This window comes from Vidua macroura, chromosome 2 (genome assembly GCF_024509145.1).
Source record: "Vidua macroura isolate BioBank_ID:100142 chromosome 2, ASM2450914v1, whole genome shotgun sequence".
Lineage (NCBI taxonomy): Eukaryota > Metazoa > Chordata > Aves > Passeriformes > Viduidae > Vidua > Vidua macroura.
This window is the reverse complement of record NC_071572.1, coordinates 66442803-66465531: the sequence shown is the minus strand read 5'-3', so window position 1 is coordinate 66465531 and position 22729 is coordinate 66442803. Positions and strand designations below refer to the sequence as shown.

Genomic DNA, 22729 nt, shown 5'->3' with positions numbered 1-22729 from the left:
ACCATTTGGGAAGGGTTAGTATTAAATAAATTGAAAATTTTCTGACGAGGTACCCAAATCTGAACTTTCTCAGAAACTTACAAAGAGGACACAGCAGGATCACCCATGCAAATAAGCAGCAGAGTTCTGAGGAAGTCTTTACTCAGTAACCATGCAAGGGGTTGCCTGGAATTTTTCAACTAAAGTACCTTTTTCAGGCTACGCTCAGGGTAAATGTATGCAAGATAGCTAGAAGATGTCTTGTTAATGAAATGCAAACATCTTCATCACCATTTGTCTTCATACCTACAGACAACACCCCCAAATAAGTAACTTGCCTTATTGTTAGCATTATGTTCAGTATGACAAAACACACTAAAGGCAGGCAGAGAACGGCTTAAGCTACAGAGATGAAGACTAAAATTCAAATGCTGCAAATAAATTAATTGTGGATGCACCTACTACTTCAGTAGTGTAGAATGCCTTTCGATGGTCTAATTTACCCACCAACATAAAAGGAGTTTGTTTCACTGACTCCCGTTAACCCTTAGTGGATTTTCAGTAACAAATTTTGTACCTATTTCCAGTATTTCCTCCTTCTGTCATCAGTGTTTATTCACAGTGTACACTAAAGGACGGGGAATACAAGCAATACATTTTGAGTTCTTCAATCTAAATCCTGTTTTTTGGCTTTCTGCCTCTTTCCTAAATATTAAAACAAACTACTCATTTCTTCAAGACCTTCTTACTAAAAATAGTTGGTTGGACTGCTTAATTGTGTTAGCTGAAACACAAACATACAAAAAAGGAAAGGGGTTTGTAGAAAAAACATTGAAGAGTAAAAGAAATCAGATTTCATCTGGCCTTCCCATCATCACTTAAGAGAATTGTTTTGTAGTTACATCATCAGGAAATAAAATACTATCCTCCAAGGACCCCAACTCTTTACAGAAGGAAAAAAAAGGAAGGCTCAAAGTTCATATCCCCCCACAGAGGAGTTCAGCTAAAGTTGCATTTTTTTGTCATAATAAAATTAAAAGGGAAAAAAAACAAAACAGAAAAAGCTCCCTTAGAACAACTAATTAAACAAGATGACTTGGAATTCAGATTTTCTGTTTTCGAACTCTAAGCTGCGGGACTAAGTGGAAAACATTGTACCTAATCAGTAACAACTCCTAACGACTTCATTATCAGTGCTAGAGAGGAACTGCCCTAACCCAAACCTTCCGCACATTCTTCTTGGCCCTGAGCTGGAGGACAAACGCAGCGTTTCACACAGTGCTGGGCTTGGCCGGAGCCAGCACCCGCTGCCGAGCTGCCAAGGGCGAGCCCAGCTGCCCAGGGCCGAGGTGTCCAGAGGGAGCCGAGCTGCCCAAAGGCAGCTGAGCTGCCCAGGGCCGAGCCCGGCTGCCCAGAGGCGGCCGGGCCGAGTTGCCCAGAGGCAGCCATGGCCGAGCCCAGCTGCCCGGGTGGGTGGTCGAGTTTGCCCAGAGGTGGCCGGGCCGGGCTGCCCGGGCAGCGGCCGCACCGGAGCGCACCGGGGCTGCACCGTGCCTTATAAGGCAAGGCGCTGACGTAATGGTGCATAGGCTCGGGCCGCCCGCGCGCCCATCCCTCATTGTTCCGCGGGAGCGCTGGAATGCTCGCAGCAGCCCCGATGCCACCGCGCAGCGCCCGCGCCCCGCAGCACCGGCTCACCCGGGATTGCTATAGCCCGCCAGCGCAAGGTAAGGCAGAGGGTGGGAAGCGAGCTTCTTCTGGCAAGCCCTGGCGCTTCTGGCTTTTTCCTGTTGAGATGCCTTTTTTTTAAAAAAGTCACTTTCAAAAAAAAACCACAAAAAAAAAAAAAAAAAAAACCAAAACCAAAAACAGGGCTGAGGAACAATGAAATACCCCAAAACAGCCCCAGGAGATCTAGAAGATGTCTGATGAATCATATATAGGGTGACAATTTCAAGCGTTAAAAACTGCCTTTAAAATAATTCCTGCAGAGGCAAGAGACGAGGAATTAACGTAACATTAAAGAAGGAGAGAGTTACGAATTACACACACTTTCCAAATGGTCGGATAAAATCATGACTGCATTTAAAGCTATGGAAGGAGTCCAACAGTATTGTAATATATTAGGTAGAGCTACTGCCTCTCTTTCTGCTGCATTTACATGCATATGCTATATATTAGTAGACATGTACACACATATGTCTCTAAGCGTTTACTATACTTTTGAACAACTTCTACTGTAGTTTTCAGAGCAATGTACAAATTGCCACATACATTACTTTGCTATAAGACTATGCTATGTCTAAAAGAAAGAATTGCAACTAGTTTAATTACTAACAAACTTTCAAACTTTTCAACTTATACACACTGCTTCCACTTCTGTGTCTTACGTGCAAGTGTCAAATCACACGAGGGCAGAACTGTCAGATTTTTATGAAAAAAAATTTCAATCCTGGTCAAACACATGATGAGTGTGAGGATCAGAAAGCACACTGCTCTTTTCAAGGCTTATTCTGCAAGATGCTCAACAATATTGCAGCTATTAAGTCCAGAAAACAGGGAATGAAAAACAGCTCTGACGAGGCACAAAGCACCTTGAAAGATTAGACTTCAGTGTATTTATAATTCACACCTGCGCAGATTGCAAAATTACACTGTCCTCTCCATTAATTAAGGGCCAAACCCTGTCAAATCTTTGTTCATAGGAACAGCTGCAATTAAGTCAGTTGTACTGTCCTACTTGCAAATTGCAACTACTGAGCACGGCTCTTCAGAGTCCTGTGTGTAATTTAAAATGTTAGAAAAGTTAGACCTTAAGACTTTTAATTTTGAACTCTTCTTACAGGTAAAACATGTTTTTGGGGTATGTTCTCCTTTTCCTTAGTACAAAAATAAATGCAATTTTAGGACAGAAGTAAAGGTTCTTCTTCCCTTTATTTGATGTTACAAATCCTGCAAAAACCTTGTTCAGTTATATATTTAGGAAAAATCAAAGCTTGTACTAACAGATGCATTGTTGTAGTATCATGCATACACAGATTTAGAGGCTGAGCTAAAATATCTTGTGTGAACTTTTCCATAACTTTTTTTTTTGCTTTAAACATGGAGAAAATATGAAGCAGTTATTTTCAATATGCTTCTAAAAATGTAAATATAAAGAGACATTTAATTTCAAATATAATTCAGGTATTTGCGTATTATTAACCTGGCAACTAGTTAAAATTATATCCATGTTTCCAACATATTTTTTTGTAACAAGCAAAGTTTATACCTCTGTTGAGAGAATCAGGGAAGAGGGTACTGTATAGTGTATATATAGAATGAAAAGAATCCTAGCAACCAGAACAAATGTAATTTCACAGTACAAAAACAATATCCCATATCAGTATCCTGAGCCCCTTAAAAAGTCTTCTGCTCACTATTCTGTCATATCTGCAGAGTCCCCCCAGTTTAAAAATTATTACTTAGTTTTCTAAATATCCAGTGTCAAGTTATAAAGCAGAAAACTTTTCTATGTTGTGAACAGAGGTGTTAGGAACCAAAGTTAAGTGACAGTCTTGAAAAAGTGTATCAGAGTAGAAAGGATGAGCTGAAGAAGTTGAAAGACTACAATATGGCAAAGAAAAAATATTAACAGGAATGCTATGCATGCAATAAATTTGATAAAAGCACTAAGTAGAAAAAAGAAAAAAGTCTCCCCATAGGTAAGAGACAATTTAAATCCAAATCCAGCAAAGGGTAACTTCTATCAATGATTACTGCTTTAGCAGTATCTAAAGTAGCATCTGTACTATGAATACTGCTAGCCTAAAACAAATCATAACATCAAAAGCCAGAACTCTACTTCTCATAGTCTGTCTTCCTCAGATTAAAAAGAAAACATTATTTACTTCTGGTAAAACTCCAAAATAATTAGATGGAGGTATAATGATTAAACTGTCTCACTGCTGTTTCCACCTCCCACCCCCACCTCTCTAATACACTCCTTTATTAGATCAGATTTCTTAACATGTTTTGGGTATTAATTGATTGGTATGTCCAATTTTAAGTGATTAAAATGCTAGTTTAATTAAAAGTAAAAAGAGGCAGTGAAAGAAAAGAATCATCACATAACTCAGCCTTAAACAATTGTATTTCTTCATCTAATTTTTTTATACTAATTTTTCACAACATCCAATGTGAAAACATTTTAACAACAAATATATCCTCCAGAAATGGAAGTCAGCTTCCTATCAAACTGCATTGACCCTTTGCTCCTTTCCCATCACTTCCCCTTCCTCCACTGACAAACATCTGCTGACAACAGAATTTTTAGAGATTTGATCCAGAAGACAAGGGATAGTTTCTATTCCCCATCAGTAGTAGTAAGATCAAATTATTTCTTGATTTGTGCTGAGCAACATAATTTCATACTATTTACCTAACACTGTGATGAACTACCAATTTTGTACTTGTCATGGGATTTAAAAAAAAAAGTCTGGTTTTACTCCCGGTTAGCTTCCCCTCTGTGGCAGAACTTAAAAAACTGCTACTTTTCTTCAGGAGAAATTCTTTAGCACATGTACTCTGGCATGGGCAACTGAGCAACTACAGCTCCTCTGGACCATTCCTATGAGCAGGCTGTTCTCAAATCCTGGGTGTGGTACTACCTGAATAAAGTTCATTAAAAAGCAATTAAAATATCCAAGTCAGAGTATCCTAAGGAGTTTATAATGTAGGAAGGCGTATCTTTAAAAACCATTGTATAAAACTGTAGTTTTTTTTCATTAATAGTTTTCCTCAACACTTTATCTTGTCACCAAGATTTGAACTTAGAAACTGTGTCTTAGCAATAATTTTTAATTGCTTATGGTTTTCAATCTATACTGAACAGTTCTGCCGTGGCACCCTTAGATTTAGGTTGAGCTTCTTGATGTAGTTTAAAGCTTGTTTAGTTCAACCATTCACTAAACTGTATTACTCAGCTCCAAGAAGGTAAAAATCACTGCTGAAAAATTCTAAATATAGTTCCCAGTCTTGTGATTTAAGTGAAGTAATGGACACTTTGACTCTTAACACCTCTCAGTACATTATGCTGTTTATGTGGTTTGCTGTGTTTTCTGTCAGCAAGACAAAAATCACTTCAACTGCATGTCCAGTGCACCATGAAGTTCTTGAAGTTCAGTAGCTGCACTCACTCAAAGCACCAATGGAGCACTCTCAGGCAGTTACAGCTCACTTCTCCAGAGTGTTCACAATTTCTAGCAGAATGTATTTGAAGATTTTTCTGAGGCAGTCTGTAGCCACCAGTTAAAAACAGTACAAAAAAGGAGTTCCTCACCAGGGCTGATGTGACTGTGAAGAGGTGAATATTCATGCAAACAATAAATGCTGGCTGAACACCCAGCAACATAATCATAGAACCCTCCTTTAATAGCAATATGGAAATATTGGGGGTGAAAGTTCAACCCGAACTTGCTACACAACATTTCCACACAACTCAGCACCTTAACCTTGGTCATTCAAGCTGCTAAATGCATAGACTTTTTGCCTGTTGCTGCAGCTCATCTTGCACATGATGATGACATAACACAGCTGCTTGACTTTAGCCTCAGGCTGGGCAGATGACCACCAGAATGGCTGCTGAGGTAAAGCAGGAGAACTTGAGCCATCCTGCTTCATGCTGCATGCTCAAAGAAGCTGAGAAACCAGAGCCCACAGCTACCACTGCTCATGCCCAAACTTCCCAAAGCTTTATGGATGTACGTCAGCTTTATCGATGTACGTAGGGTACACAAAGCTCTAGTGAACATGACTGTAATTGTGGATGGGAAAAAATCTACTTGACAAGAAAAACACTTATCTTGCATACACGTCAGGGATGTGAAACAATACAGACTTCATTGTCCTTTAGAGATTTCCAAAGGCCTGGGAAGCAACACAACAATTGCACTTAAATGATGGATAGAGTTCTTATAATCTGCCTTAGACCTAATATTAAAAGCATTTTCTTTCCAATTCATTGCAGTCAGCTTAAAACTGACTTAAAACAGACTTAAAACTTTGTCTTTTTCATGAGAGACACAAAGCTTATCTAGTGTTTGCATAGCAACTATCACAATGACAGAGTGAGGGAATGAAGAAAAGTTTTAAGAACTGAAATGAAGCAGCATGATGCTACTGCCATAAAAAACCCACATAAAACTGGCTGCTTAAAAATAGGAAGTAATGCATTCATAAAACTCACATTTTAATTATACATTGAATTTTAGCACATGAACAAAACTATCTAAGAGTTAAGTTTAAGCTGACTGAATTCTGACAGCTTTCAATGGATTTAATCTTTTTTTGGTACAATTTATACAGCTTTCAGTCATTAAGTGTAATTATGAAGAAAATCAGTTTTGAAATTTTATCACATGTAAGTTTGGCCTACCTGAAACTAACATCACACATCACATTCCAAACATGATTCTATTCTGCTTAGCCACAAAGAGGTTTCTCAGAAGAAACCTAATAAATGCCACAACTGTTTTTGTTTTCAACTTCAAAATGCTACCCCCTAGTCAAGCACATTCTACACCTCAGAAAAGCCATTCTGTTACCAAAAACATACCAAAAAAAAAAAAGGAAAGTGATTTATATTGGTCACTTGAACCTGAGGGTGTAACAATGCCACACTGGGGGCAGTCAATCCCTAATCTAAATATCTGAAACCCAGAATGGAACACATGAACCTGGATGTAGGAAGGTGTGGGAAAAAACCGCAATGCTTAAGTGTTAATGCTTAAATCTGAAACATTTTTCTTAACTTGTAAAATAGTATTATATACTCTTTCATGTAAAGGGAAAAGTTTTTTAATTAGCAGCCAAAAACTAAACTCCCAAACTAAACACTGAATTGTCTTCAATGAAAAGGCCACCAGGAACCTTGGCAGCCTTAAAACCTCTAAAATCTGCGTTTCTAAAGACAGATCTGATACATAAATGAGCACGTTCATTTGTATGCATATGAATAAGCAAAGCAGGGGGATGAAAGCCTCTGCAGCGAAGTCAGCAAGTACAGCTTCACTAGAGGCCAATTCCAGATGACAAATAGCTGCCTAGGAGGGTGGTGCGGGGACGACACCAACCGGTGGAGAATGCTTATTAGGCTTCTGCCGGGAGATTCACACGTTGGTTCCCTTTTGCAAAGCAGCAAACAGCTGACAGGAATAGTCAAGCTTACATATGTTGCTAACCCATACAAAGGAGGAGGGAGGAAAATGTACTGTGGTATACAAAGGAGTAGCCACTTTGGAAAGGATCTTCTTGCCCCTGCTTAGGTCCCACCTGCCACCTAGAGCCCTCTAGAATTACTGTCATCTCTGTAAACAGCAAAATTTCCCTATTTCAGTCAGGATTAACTGGGTAGGAGGAGTCAGAAATTGACATTGGTAACATTTTATAACTTGAAAATTACCCTCTCATATATCTAGATTAAAGCAGTTAACTAAACAATTTGCAAGTTCTGCTAGAGAGAACTCCTTCATTTTCAGCATTTGAAACCACATTACATATTAATGATAAAAGCTAAAATGCAGTACATCAGAAACATACTGTACATGAAAGCATGCTACAGCTCCTTCAGTGACATCTGAAACAAGAAACTATAACCTGAATACCACAGACCATCAGCCAAGAGGCAAGGAAAGAGATCAAGTAGGGCATGTAGCCAAATGTAGTCACATAACGATACTGAGTTATAAATCAGTTTGGGGTACACTAACAAGGCACAGAATGTTCAACTGAATTCACAGTTCCTTAAAGAACAAGGAACTCAAAGTCTTCATATGAAGGCACAAGGGAAGCATACATGCATGTGACCCTGCTCTTTCCTAAAAAAGCCTTTTCCTCTGAGTTTTTGAAAGGCAAAGAACACTAGAAAGCAACTAAAGATGGAAAAAGTAATTATCTCTTTTGGCTTTAGGAAGACTGCTCAGACCAATTTTAAAAGAGTTTGAGAAATCATTGATCACAGAAATGCTAGAACTAGTTAAATCCACTTTTTTCATCCCAACAATTTAGGGTTTTTTTCCCTAGGAAATAGAAAAACATTTATTTTACAAAGCAAGGAAGTTACTCCAGCTGCTGAACACACATGCAAGTTAGCTCAAAAACCCAAAACACCACAATCACCCTGAACATTGCTATTGGCACTCTGAGTAGACATATGACTAAAGGATCCAATTTCTTTTAACTTTTAAGCAGGTATTTGATCTTTAACACAGTGAACAATCAAGGCTGCACAAAAATGGAAAAATCTTACTTCAACACATCATAATCAACAGACTTGAGAGTAAAAGACATTCTTCAGTTCAACAGTTCATTACAGGTGAAGAAGCTACTTAAACTATCATTTGCTATTGAACTGTGAATTAAATCTGTGAAGTTAACCTTGGTTAGAACTATAACTCTTTAAAAAAATTCTCAAACTATCATCTTTAGGTCTCCAATGTAGCTTCCTGTCCTGTCATCTAAAACCATGTGTTAGTCCTCTTTCAAGAGGATCAGTTTGGAGAAACCATGTAAACTTAAATGCTGAACCACAGCATTTTTGCTCAGGATTAACATGTTTTAGACAAAACATTCATTCATGCTGCACCTTTAGATAATTCACCAAGTGCACCCAGGTCTATGTGGCCAGAGGCCTACTGGGAGAAGAGAAAATACAACTTCCAAACACTTAGCAGGTTTACAACAGATAGGAAGAAGATGAATTATCTGCCAGGTCACTAGGTCACCAGAGCTGTAGAGGCTCAGTACCTAGAAATGTATGCAGAAGCAATTTGTAGTGCATAAGGAAAAGTTCCAATACCATTTCCAAAGGTCACAGAGTGAAAACCAGGAAACTAGCAGGATTCTTCATCACTTGTAGCTTTGAAGTTCAGGTAGTAAACTCTGCCACAATGCATTGCTACCATCTCTCTCACCTGTGCCTCCAACATGAAGTGCTGGCAAAGCCCATCATAGAGAAAATGGACACCCTCACATTAGCAGGTCTATGGGAGAAGATGCATATTTAGCTTCAAAATGAACTCCTGTTTGATATTAACACTATTGCTGCTAATATTATTACTTACAGTCTTGGCTACCGGAAAAGTTGCAACTGTATTAGCAAACCTGATAAAAGCCTTAACTGCACTGCTTCATGCAACTTAGAATGAAGGAAAATTTAAATACCTCAGGCTAAATTTGCCGTAACAATTAAGATTTAAGTTTTCTGACAAAAAGGAAGAAATAGGGTGCCACTCAAATCCAGTTTAAAACACTCTGAGTTTATTAAACACATACACAGAGCTTTGTCAGGAAATAAGCACACCAGAAAAAGGGCTTACTTTTGTCTGAGGATGTATGTATGTAATCAAGATTTATGGGTATGAACAGAACAGAACCCTCAAGAAATAATGGAATTTGAATCCTCCTGCAAAGCAGTGACACCACCTATATAATTTTGGAGGAATGTTTGTCCAATTGTTTACAACCAGCCTTATTCCTCCAATTACTGGCAAACTCTCAGTCTTCCCTAACAGTGCCATTCAGTACTAAGGTATCTTTATTTAACTTACCATGTTTAATCTATGTCATTTAAATCACAATTTCAGCACATAAATTCTTGTACACTGAGCATGAAGAGTGCATATTAAAGTTTCCTAGGCAAGTTCCACCTGTCTAGAAGCAAGTACTTCACTGAGCAGCTTATCCAGAGCTGGCAGCATGAGTAGGATGCCTTCAGCTCAAAAGAATAAGTGAGCATAGCAGTATGTAACTGCTATGTAAACTTCTAAATTTTACTACTTCTGAAGACTGATAATGTAAGGCCATGGTTAGCATAAGAGATAGGCACAGTGCCTACTCTGCCCATCCATTTTCATTGATGAAAATGCAGCCCCAGACATTTATTTTTATATAAAATGTGTGTTAAAATTGTTTTAGAGGACATCCAGTTCCTGTAAATGTTATGGGAATATGACATTTACAACTAACTGGTCTCCTCTGAGTAACATGATGTGGCTGAGTGCCATTTTCTGTCATACCAAAATATTAACTAATTGAAGTTTTTAAAAGTTTGTATAAATTAGATCCTTGCACAATTATGCCCAATTCTGGTCAAGACAGCAGCACCAGCACTGCCTCAGGTGCATGAAAAACCAGAACAGCACCTATTTCCCCACCTGTGCCCCCCTTAAAAATGGTCCACCTTGAATCTACACACTATGATATGTTACATACAGAATTAAAAAAAATTCACAGGATTTATCTATAGAAATTGCTTAAAGAAAACTCAAACTGTTCTCTTAATATAAAACAGTATCATTAAATTGAAGTGTAAAAATATGACTTAAGGGTTACAAACTTACAGCGAGCTCAAGTAACTGACTGATTCAGAGAATCAGAACTTCTGCAAACTCCTCAATCAGCTGAAGGATGTAGAGTAAATAACCAAGACAAAAACTCACACCTACAAATATTACTCTTCCAGCAACAGTAAACACAGCATGGCAGTAATAGCAAAGTAGTATTTGCCTTACACAAACACACATGGCTGGGATCATCAGTCTAGTAGCAGCCTCACCAGAAGTATCCACAACTTGGGCAAGCTGCACTCTCTTGCCGCCTAATCTTTCCATGGGGAGTGGGAGTGAAGACAGGCAGGGCTCCGAAGGACAGTTTTCAGGCACTGAGTTAACTCCTGTAACAGTTTTTCACTTGGTAAATCCTAGCAGGAGGCTGCAACATTATGATTCCTAGTACTGACACTCTGAGTAGAAAATGCAAACCCATTCACCTGCCCACAGGGTAAGGGGTGGATTAGCCTGACCTGTTTATCTCTGCAGTATTCAGTGTTTTATCACACTGGTGATTTTAAAAACAGCTTAGTAACTGTGGTCAAGCAATAACATTCTAGCAGGAATAATGCATAAAGTATGCACTTAAAACAAATCTCAGGTTCATAAAGACACACAGTTTCTCCCATCAATTTAACTTGCTAGCATATAACATCAAATATCAAATGCAATCATTTCAATGACACTGTTGTTTAAAAATCACAAATTATAAAAAGCAGTAGTTGTCTTGGTTTATTTTGTGCAATTACTACACCTAAAACCTATTCAAATTAATATTAATTATCAAAATCTGTTATAGTAAGTTAACACCGATTATCCATTTTAATAAACCTGAGGATCAGGCACAACATTTCACTTGTTAAAGATGAAGACAAGACAGAAGCAGGACCTGGATAAGTAACTGAAAAGTTCTGCCTCAGTCTTGTTGCTTTGACCCCCTATACCAAATCTCTTGTGGTTCATCTTTCCATTTCCTTCAGAAAGCTTTCCATCTGCAAAACTATAATTTGCTGGCTGACGTAAATTTGAAGAGCTACAAATTCTGGTGTTGCATCTGAAATTGCTGGCTTTATTTCTGACTTTACAGGCAGTATGGTGGGAGACATTGAGAGAGATGGGGGAGGAAGGGGAAGGTGGTGAATATGCACTATGGTAATATAAAGGAAAAAATCCTGAATTACTAACTAACAAAACCTAAGTGCTGTTCCTGTGAGCTGGTTACCTTATTGAGCTACTTAGATTCAGAACAGAAGAAAATTAAGTCATGCTGCTGCAGAATCATATGGCATTGAAATGCCAAAAGTAATAGATAATGACTTCAAAGAATACCTGAAATAGCTGTTAAATCTAGAAAGAGGAAAGAAGAAAGCAGAGTGCATCTCAAAAGCAGTGACACATCAGAGTCCAGCTCACAATTAATTGTGCCATGTTTTCTAATAAGCTGAATGCTGGGACCCAGAGTTTTTAAAGGCTAACTTCAAGTAAAGCCCATTAATATTATGGTCTTCTCAGGTTAGTGTTCATTTAAAATGTTTTCAGGATAAGCAGTCAAGTCAAAAAACAAACCAAACCAAAAAACCTGCCAACAATTTAATAGGACAGCATCTTCTTCACTCTCACCTCCCTGTCATAATCTCAAACACTGTAGATGGTTGCCATTAAAAGATTAAAAATGAATATCAGAATTCATAATTTTCACACTGACATTCAAATCTTTACTGCGACAGAAAGCATTAATGCTTTCTACACAAGACTGATGTTTTGATAAGTGACTTCCAAGAACATCTAGATAAGAAAAGAATGTAATTCAAGATATATATTTTTTTTTCTTAAACTGAGGTTTCATAATAAAACAAAAATGAATTTTAGTGCTGAAGTAAAATTACTTGAACTGGAAGTTAATCTGGTCTTAAATCTTAAAATAACCAATATAAATTTGTTAAAAGTTTCTCACACCATGTACTGTCACCTATTTTACCCCAGATTTTGTAACATTTATGAGTGCAAATATTCCTGTATCACCAGTAAGAATATTCAGCAGCTCAGTAGCTGTGAAATCATGGTCACAAACAACATCAGTGTTCCAGAATAATTAATTTTTTAAGAATTATCTACATATGTTTACTCAGCATCACAGCTAGATACATCTGGTTATCCATGCAAAATTTTGCCCATTAACCCAGAACTGACAATACCATTCATCTTCTGTGACTTTTATTAAGACTTGTAAAGCAAGTCAGCATTTTAAGCATCAGATAAAATGATAATTACTTTGTGATAGTCTATAGAGTAATAAGAACTCACACCCCCCTCACTGAAAGTTCTCATTTCATAAAATAAATTTCCTTATTGGGAATTTTGCCTTACACAGTCTCTTGCAGCTGAGACACCCTTTTTGGAGGTTTGTATCCTAGCATAAACAAATTCTTTGAAATTTACAGATGAAAAGTAATGTAATGGAAAACAAATTTTAAAATAAGTATTCACATTCTGCTGGGAAGTGCTGACTGATTCAGATGAAGCCAGCAGATTACACAACAGCTATGGTATGTTGTTGCTGCTGTAATTTCAAAGGCTTTTGACTTTCTTTATGACAGGAGAAAAAGAAGCATTAACAAAGATAATAGAGAGCCATAAAAAAAGCTGTAACATGTCTTCATAAAAACTACACATCGATAAATAGAACTGTAGGCAAAGGAAAAGAAAAAAAAAATGCATAGCCATCCCAAGACCAGAAATATGTTAACAAACACAAATTTTGTTTCAATGGACTGTGGAAGGCACAGACTGGCTTTCTCACAAAAATAAGTATGTAACTGCATTGGTGTCAAAAAATTACAACAACTTGTAAGATTTACCAGAAATGATGAAGCATATTTCTTCTCTTATTAAAGGCCAGACCATGTCTTATTGCTAACTGGGAAGAGTGCCCCAAAGGAAGAGGCATGACTTCATCCACATTTAAAAGCTTTCAGCTTTAAGCTTTTACTTGCTTTGTACCAGGGGAAATTCAAGCATATGTCCAAAAACTTGAGAAGTTAAGTCTCCCTTTTGCAATAACCTGTAGAACCTCTCATAAACCACACCTTTGATCTGTGGAAGAGTAAAGAGCATGACCTAATAAAAAATACGTATCTTTATGATTAAAAAAAAAAAGAATCACAGAAATTAAAAATCACTATCATTTCTGAAGAATGGTCTGATACAGATATAGACAATATGTACATTAAAAACTCCACAACACTGGAGAGGAAAGTCAAAAGCTGAGGTTTACAAACCAGTATCTATTTCACTTGCATCCTTAGAAGACAGCCTTTTCTAAAGTTACCACTACAACATTGCTTAAACAAATTTTTAAAAACCATAATTTTTATTCTTATTATTCAAAGAATAATAACTCATTCCAGCATAAACTAAAAAAAATTCAAAAACAGAAGTGTTGCAGTCTCAGTCTCCCGTACTTTCTTTGTTTCTGTGAAACTCAAAGGAAAAGTCATCCCCTTAGAATACTGTAAAAACATAAATTAAACAATCTGCATGTAATACAGGTCACCCCAGGAAAATGGAAAGTCCCTCTTCAAGACAAAATGTTATGACATGACACCAGGACAGTGAACTGTTATGGGCGTCTCCACATCTTGTAGAGAATACAGTCATTATGTTGCCAAATATAATGTAGTGTAGCTGAAGCTATATGCACATGGAAAAAATGAAGGAAAACAAGACAACACAATTGTCTTGTTAACAGCATGGTGTTAACACCAAGAAGCTGTAGTCTTCGTACTGAGGGAAACAACTACAATGAACAGATGAGAGCTGAGAAATACAATTTCTTCCAGGAAATAAAGGAGCAGTTAACTGGTATTGCAAGTAAGTACAATATTAAGCCACAATAAAGCAATAATTTATAACAAAAGCTCTGAAATAATAAGACACTGACCTGACTCTCTTTAACTACCTATCAATCATGTTCATAAAAACAATTTTCAATGTCTGCTTTTGCTGGCCTCAATTCAGAAAGGGTTGTTGCAATCCTGTGCAGTCAGCTGCTTAGAGCTGTGTAAAAGCTTTGTCTAAATTATATACCTACCTTTGCCTAATACAAAATTACATGATCATGAAATGTAGCTGGCAAAGAAAATGATAAAAAAATTATTGGACAGGGGAGTGTCTGTTCTTTTTTAAAAAATTATTATTTATTTAAGCGAACTTTTTTGACCTTTGCATATTTTCAGTAAAATTGCTCTCTCAGATACTCTGGATACCATTCTTCAGGAAGACAGTATTTTGGATGAAGTTAACACAATGTATCTTTACCCTATCATCAAAGTCACTAAGTGCTATTATCAGTTAAAGCACTTCTTCAAGCACGTGACTTCTTAATTCAGATACTGTACATAACCAAGCACTGATCCACAGAACTCAGGTTCCAAAAAAAAAGCCCTGACCAAAATTAAGCAGTTAATTTAAGAACAAAAGCAAACAAATAAATAACAGCAAACCCCCCAAACATTTTAGGGTCCTCTTCCATTCCTAAGTGCATATGTGCAGACACAGTCACTGTGATCTACTGAACCATGACACAGGAACCCAGCAGCCAAGGAAAATTCTCTGCAAATATTAACAGACTCCCAGCTGACTTCTTAAAATATCAATCTCTGTCCAAGAAATCACTATCTATTCAGCAGTGTTGAGAGATTTTTTGTATAGGAATATATAACTAAGCATACAGTTATCAAAAGCAAGTGAAAGTGAAAAAACTTAATGACACAGTATCAAAAAATATACCATGCTTAATACATTCCTTTTTTCTTTCTAGAAACACATTAAAATCCTTTAACTCCTAGTTGCTGAGCTATACTCTTAACTTCAGTCAAGTGATTTTATAGAAGTATTTTTTTAAAAATTAAATAGATCTCAGTTATCATAAATATTTGCTTGTGAGTCTGTTTGAATGTTAAAACTGCACTTTGTCTTTTGAATAAAGGAATCATTTTTAAATACCCAAAGTATTTATGGCATGACCAAAGAAACAGACTCTCTTGAAAATCTTTGCACAACAATCCAGGTACCAGTAATAAAGGGACTTTTGTTCAAAAAGCCCATGCAACACAGACTTCATCATACTTGACTTGATAGTCAGCTTATTTTATTCATTATTTATGCACAATCATCTACTTGAATCATAAAAAATTTAGGCAGCATCTCTATGAAAATTACAATTGTTTGTTACTATTTGGCATAAGAGCTTCTTTCCAAAACAATGTAAGAGGCATGACTTCCTGGATCATTAAGACTTTCATTTGGCCAGAGAGATATCAACTAGTTAATATGGAAGTGTTGGGTAAAACCCTGATTTACCGAGATATTAATGACCACAGCTAAATCTGCCTTAAAAAAATAAATTACAGTGAAGCAAGCTAAAATAAATCAAGTGCTAGAAAGCCCAAGTAACCATATTAGTATGTCTTAACTTCATGCACACACAAAATCTGAGTTCATGCCAAATGAAATTGTTAGTTGCGCTTCTGTTATGGTTTTATAGCTATGGCAACAGTAAATCATTAATTGAACCTCACTACTAAAGCATTCAGAGAGAAGGGTGGGGAGGGAAAAAAGATTTTTACACTAAAAAGAATTAGAACTGAAAGTAGCACTGAAAAGGGGACATAAGTTTATATACCATGAACATGGTGAAAAGCTGCCTTTGAGATGGTGCAGTCCTCCCCCCATTTATTTGTTCTGTCAACCAGCAGCATTCCTTCAAACTCATTTCACAAACCTCTCCCTCTCCATTTATACATTTTCATATCTGTTTCGCCCATTATGTTAATTGACTGTTGTACAGAATTTGTGACTGCTTCAAGTCTTTGATGTTTATGGCTACTTGGCATTCTGTTAATTTTTCATACAAAGCATTTTATTACATTCAACACAGTGGAACTTAGGCACTAAAATAGAAACAGTAGGGACTATGAAGATGTTATAAGAAATTTTATTGTCATGGATTTCCATACAACACCACCATGGATTTCTATGCAACATCACCACCATCAGACAAGTCCAGTGGACAGTAGTACAATGGTGAGGGCTTCTTCTCTGTGCAGGAAAATTACACTGCTTCCAAAGGGGATGCTGCTGAGGCAGCCTGCTGCCCAAGAATAGATGCCTTCAGTCAGTCAACAGCTAATTAAAAACTGTGCAAAGGAGGCCCTTATCTAAGCTCTTCCTGAACTAAACAGGAGGCTGCAACAGGAACTTCAGTGGGAAGCTGTAAAGACTCATCACTTGGACGTGGACATCACAAGAGTGACCCCAGACAAATGTGGAACAGGAATTCTATGTCTCAGCAGCAACTTCTAGACAGCTGTCATCATATTTCAGAGGGGGAAAAATAAGGTTAAATGGGTGCTTAAAAAGTCATTTTGTGCAAGTACAGTTTTGAAAACAGACTTGAGTCTGTACCATTCTTATGAATGACATACAAATTCTAATTCTTTATTACTTCAACCTAGGCTTTTCAGATTCTTGTTTAATACCAGAATATATTTATCTTGACTGTAGGAAAAATGTAATTGGAAGGAGGCCAAACCTTATCATACTTTAGACGAACTCCACAAGCATCTCCTTGACAAAGAAAAGTCCACAAAAGAACCTAAGAAGTTGAGGTATTTGGAGGTTTCTTAGGATCTTACATAAACAAATACACAATGTTATCCCAGGTCTCTTGCTAATTAAGTATGTTGCATCCCAAAAAAGACTGAGTATTAACATAAACTTGTAAAACTAGTTTTGGAAAATCATCATGAAAACCTTCAGGAATCATGTAAAAGCAGGGATGCACTGAGGCATATCTGCAAATCCAGGTCTAACACACATTAAGACATTTGGACTTTGTTAAGTTCAAAAGGCACAACTGAATACCTGTTTATCTGCTGACTGCATTTGTGTGTGTGTGTTTGATATGAAGTCACAAGGCCTGCACTTTCGCTAAGGACAGACTTACCTCATTTTCCTCTGGTGAGTTGCTTAGGAATTCACATTGAGTAGCCTCACTAACTGCCCACTGTGGCTACATTTCCTTCACATACTCAAATGACCTTAAGGTTTGATTGTTAAATATCAGGATGGTTTATAAGTAACAAAGCTAGGAGTTTTATGATGCTGTAAATTATATCTGCCCTTGAGGGCTGCACTGACCTAATTTCTCAAGCATTATAATAATCACATTTCTTTTAAAAAAAGGCACAACACACACAAAAAACCAAACAAAGCTTGCACGCACATACCTAGCCTCAGCAAACAGCTGAGAGAAGTGCAGTTCCAGTGCAGAATAACAAAATAGTTTTGTTGCACTGATCCCTGTCAAAGTTGAAATGTAATTAAAGATGTACAATAACTGAAGTTGCTAAGTCTGAATGATCATACTAAAGGGTTCATTACAAAAGAACTTCTGAATTGGAAGTAAGGCCAGTGGGCACTTCCAAATAATGCTTCAAGGAGAGGTCTGCTTATAGTTACAAGTGGATGTTCATGGACATTTGGCAGAAATGTCGTAATATTTCAAGTGTGTTTTTAAATGCCCACTAAAATGGCTTCAAAATACAATATTATTTCCTCCCACAGACTGAAAAAGCTTCTTGAACAAGAGACAGTATATCAGACAAAAAAAGAAAAGGAAAACAACAAGAAAATATCTAACCTGAAAGAAGAATTGACTAAGCTGAAATCCTTTGCTTTAATGGTGGTGGATGAACAGCAAAGACTCACTGAGCAGTTGAATCAACAAAGTAAAAAAATTCAAGCATTATCCACTTCTGCAGAACAAGCACACGAAAAGCTGACTTTTGCTGAAGCAAAAATTCAAGAAGAGAAGCAGAAATCCAGCAGGCTGGAGGCTGAAATTCACTCCCAGAGCAGTAAGATTTCCCAAGACCAAGAAGCAATGATGGCCAAATTAACCAATGAAGACAGTCAGAATCGCCAGCTCCGGCTAAAATTAACGTCTCTGAGCCGGCAAATTGATGAGCTGGAAGAGACCAACAAATCTTTACGAAAAGCAGAAGAACTGCAAGACCTAAGGGATAAGATAAATAAGGGAGAGTGTGGGAACGCTGCACTTATGACTGAAGTAGAAGAACTACGGAAACGACTGCTGGAGATGGAAGGAAAGGATGAAGAGCTCACAAAAATGGAAGACCAGTGCAGAGAACTTAATAGAAAGTTAGAAAAAGAAGCATCACAGAGCAAGAACCTTAAAGGGGAAGTGGATAAACTTAATAAAAGAATTATGGAGCTGGAGAAACTAGAAGATGCTTTCAATAAGAGTAAACAGGAATGTTACTCCCTGAAATGCAACCTAGAAAGAGAAAAAATTTTAACAAAGCAGTTGTCCCAGGAGCTTGATGGTTTAAAAGCTAGAGTTGGCGAGCTTGAAGCAATTGAAAGCAAGTTAGAAAAAACTGAGTTTACACTTAAAGAAGATTTAACAAAGCTGAAGAGTTTAACAGTAATGCTCGTGGATGAAAGAAAAACTATGGGTGAAAAAATAAAGCAAACAGAAGAAAAGCTGCAAGCTGCAACTTCTCAGCTTCAGGTGGAACAAAATAAAGTGGTGTCGGTTACAGAAAAGCTGATGGAGGAAAGTAAAAAGGCACTGAAATCGAAATCTGATGCAGAGGAAAAAATGTCCAGTGTTACAAAAGAAAGAGATGAACTGAAAAACAAACTCAAAGCAGAAGAGGAGAAAGGAAGTGATCTTATTTCCAAAGTGAATATTCTAAGTAAAAGACTTCAGTCTCTGGAAGATGTTGAAAAAGAGTTTATTAAAAGTAAATGTAAGGAGACTACTAAATCTAGCACCTCCTTGCAGCAGGAAAACAACATAATCAAAGAGCTTTCTCAAGAAGTTGAGAGGCTTAAGCAGAAGCTCAATGAAATGAAGTCAGTAGAAGATGATCTTATGAAAACTGAAGATGAATTTGAGTCTCTAGAACAAAAATATGTCAATGAACAGGACAGAGCCAAACTCCTCTCAGAAGAGTTGGAGGCTGTGAAAATGGAATTGGCGAGGTATAAATTAACTGAAAAGGCAGAGTCCAATCAGGAGCGCCTTTTTAAGAAACTCAAAGAAGAGGAAGCTAAATCAAGTCACCTTTCCAGAGAAGTAGATGCACTGAAAGAGAAAGTTCATGAATACGTGGCAACAGAAGACCTAATCTGTCACCTGCGAGGTGATCACACAGTCTTACAGAAGAAACTCCTCCAGCAAGAAAACAAAAACAGGGAGTTAGCAAGAGAAATTGAAAGCCTCACAAAAGAACTGGAGAGGTACAGATCCTTCAGCAAGAACATCAGGACTGGTCTCAATGGAAAGAAAATTCCAGATGTGCAAGTTTTTTCTAAAGAAATCCAAACAGATCCAGCAGACAGTGAACCACCTGATTACAAAACCCTCATGCCTTTAGAGCGAACGGTCATAAATGGGCAGCTCTATGAAGACAGTGATAATCAGGAGGAACAAGCAGTGTCTTTCAAAAGCAACTCATCCACCACAAATGCCACAAACAAAAAATTATGGATCCCTTGGATGAAGTCCAAAGAGAGCCATCCTCAAAATGGAAAGATACACACAAAGCAAAATGGAAACTGTGCACAGACTGGAGATCTAGTGCTAAGCCATACACCTGGCCAACCCCTTCACATAAAAGTAACTCCAGACCATGGACAGAACACAGCAACCCTTGAAATAACCAGTCCTACCACTGAAAGCCCTCACTCCTATACAAGCACAGCAGTTATACCCAACTGTGGCACTCCAAAGCAAAGAATAACCATTATTCAAAATGCCTCCTTAACACCTGTAAAATCAAAAGCAGGCGAAGGTTACGTGACCCCAGAGCATGTAATTTCTCCTATTACTATGACTACTACTTTTGCAAGATCTCAAACTCCTGAATCTTGTGGTTCTTTAACTCCTGAAAGAACAATGTCCCCTTTGGCTTTACCTGGCTCAAGTTCTCAGGAACAAACGCTCTCCTCGGAGTCTTTGGAAATGGGAGCCAAGCATGCTGTTTTTAGAGTATCCCCAGAGAGGCAGTCATCATGGCAGTTTCAGAGATCTAACAGTACAGGATCAAGTGTAATAACTACTGAGGATAATAAAATCCACATTCATTTAGGAAGTCCTTATGTCCAAGCTCTCACCACTTGCAAGCCCATCAACCCTTGCAATGCAGTGCAAGACAACAGAACTCCAGCACTAACTAATGGCCTACCCACTAAGCCCACCAATAAAATCACCAGCAGTATTACTATCACACCAACAGCCACTCCTCTTCCACGGCAATCACAAATTACAGTAAGTAATGTCTATAACTGACCCCCATCCATGCTGACACCCTTACCAGCAACCCATCCTGTTTTTCATCCCAGCAAGAATTATTTGGAACAGCCTCTTTACTTTGGGAAAGATCTGTGCATGAACTATACAACAGTATATGGAACTAACGTTAAGTTTTGCCTGCTTAGTGTTATCAAGTGTGCACTTACTGTATATCTTCTCATTGAAATACAGTTATGTAAAATATTTAGTATTGCACTTGTATAAATGCATCTTTATGTATTGCCATTTTCAAAATAACTCACATTATTTTTGACTGCAACTTGCCTTGGTAAAATATTTTAACATTACAAAAAAACAGTAAATAATTGATTATTTTCATCATTGCTTGCTGAATATTTTTTGTTTGTGTGGTTTGTATTTTTTCTGCATGTATGGTACAATTTGAATTAAGTCATAATACTGCCTGCTAACTTCAGATAAGACTTGTTTCATTATCTTTCCTGCTATTTCCCAATTCCTTCTAGCCCTCTCATTTCAGGTAATTATCACTACATCACACACAGAATATTATGTATTTTATAACAATGTTTGGTTAAAACTCTTTAAATCTTCCTGCAAACTTTGCTTGTAAGTGAACCGAGTTCAGAAGCTTGTATCACAAAGTAATTCTCTCCAAACAAGGGGTTTTTCCAATATAATAGAAAAACTGCAATCATTTAGGTATGCTGTAAAACAAGAAACAGCAACATTTATATTTCTAAACAATAATTCAGGAGAATAAATTTACATACAATATTCAAATTTCATCTAAACTCCTAGCCACAAATCTGACAAACAGTGTACATCACACAAATACTGAAGAAGAAACAAGATTACCAAACTATGGCATACCTTCATGTTTTTCACTTCACAGACAGAGAAAGCTTGGTAGAAGCATTAAGAAGCAATACTAGATCAGGTCTCCAAACATGCAGGCCTCTGGGTCTGGGATAAATAGGAGTGCCATACAGAATGGACAAAGCAGGTTAAGGTATTTCAGTGACAATTACAGTATTTGTGCCTAGGAAAAGCACAGAAATGTAAAATGCCAAACAGTCAATTTTAATTTCCCATGAAATATTGCTGGTGGTGGAGCAGCTTCACATACAACATAAATCAGTCCAGAAGATCTGGAATGCACTTTCAAACTCCTCTTTTTCACAAAAGCTGTTCACTCCAAATCTACATTGTAACAACTGTTCCTATTCTAAAAAGTTAAATGCCCATAAATTTGATGCTTTCAGGAAGGTGGTGGTAGTATGTATTATTTTTTTAAAAATTAAAAACTGCAACCTCCTTATCAACAAGGAAGTTTGCAAGTAAGCAGAAAGTCCCTATTCACTAAACCCTTATCTTTATTCTGCCTGTATTCCCCAGAGTGAAAAAATATTTCTGCAATATAACTTAGCAACGGATTCAGCAAAGAACTTTGGCCCATGATCTCACATAACAAGGGGATTTCTATCATTTTAAGTCCTTTTGATTGACAGAAATTAAATGTTTATTACTGTAGATAATAACTGCTTTTAGAACAGTTTCAATTGATAAGCAAAGTCCACTGCCCATATACACTTTTTTCAGTAAACAGTGGGAAGAAAAAATATTTAATTATATAAGATATGTGACAGAAATTGATAATAACATATGTATTACAGTTGAACAATGGCAATTTCAAAAAGTCAAATTGTGTGTGGACCTGCACAACCCCAGCTTATATAATCTGAAGTTACTAGGCTTCATAAATGGTCCTTCTTCCTTGTTTTGTCTCACTATCTCCATGGCTGCACAAGTGAGCTCTGACCAAGACCTGGGTCAGAAGGAGTACATAGTCTTATTCTGCAAAGCAAACTTTGACTCACACGTACTGCAGCAAAAGTTGCTGATGAAGACAGCAGCCAGAACTCAGGCAAGGCAAAATCATAAAATTTTTAGAGCATGATAATTACACAAAAAAGTTACCTAATTACATTCAGGCTGCACATTCTTAACTGCAGGGCTC

At 37.3% G+C, this 22729-nt stretch overlaps 2 protein-coding genes across 4 annotated transcripts in view; one reads left to right on the top strand and one right to left on the bottom strand.

Moving 5' to 3' along the window:
- CMSS1 (cms1 ribosomal small subunit homolog) overlaps positions 1-22729 on the bottom strand; it is a 227782-nt gene that overhangs the window by 187181 nt on the left and 17872 nt on the right. The gene's annotated exons all lie outside the window — the stretch shown is intronic.
- Positions 1581-21069, top strand: FILIP1L (filamin A interacting protein 1 like). The gene is made up of 2 exons (XM_054002621.1): positions 1581-1706; positions 17973-21069. The coding sequence occupies exon 2, from the start codon at positions 18088-18090 to the stop codon at positions 20725-20727; it is 2640 nt and encodes an 879-aa protein (XP_053858596.1). The 5' UTR covers positions 1581-1706; positions 17973-18087; the 3' UTR covers positions 20728-21069.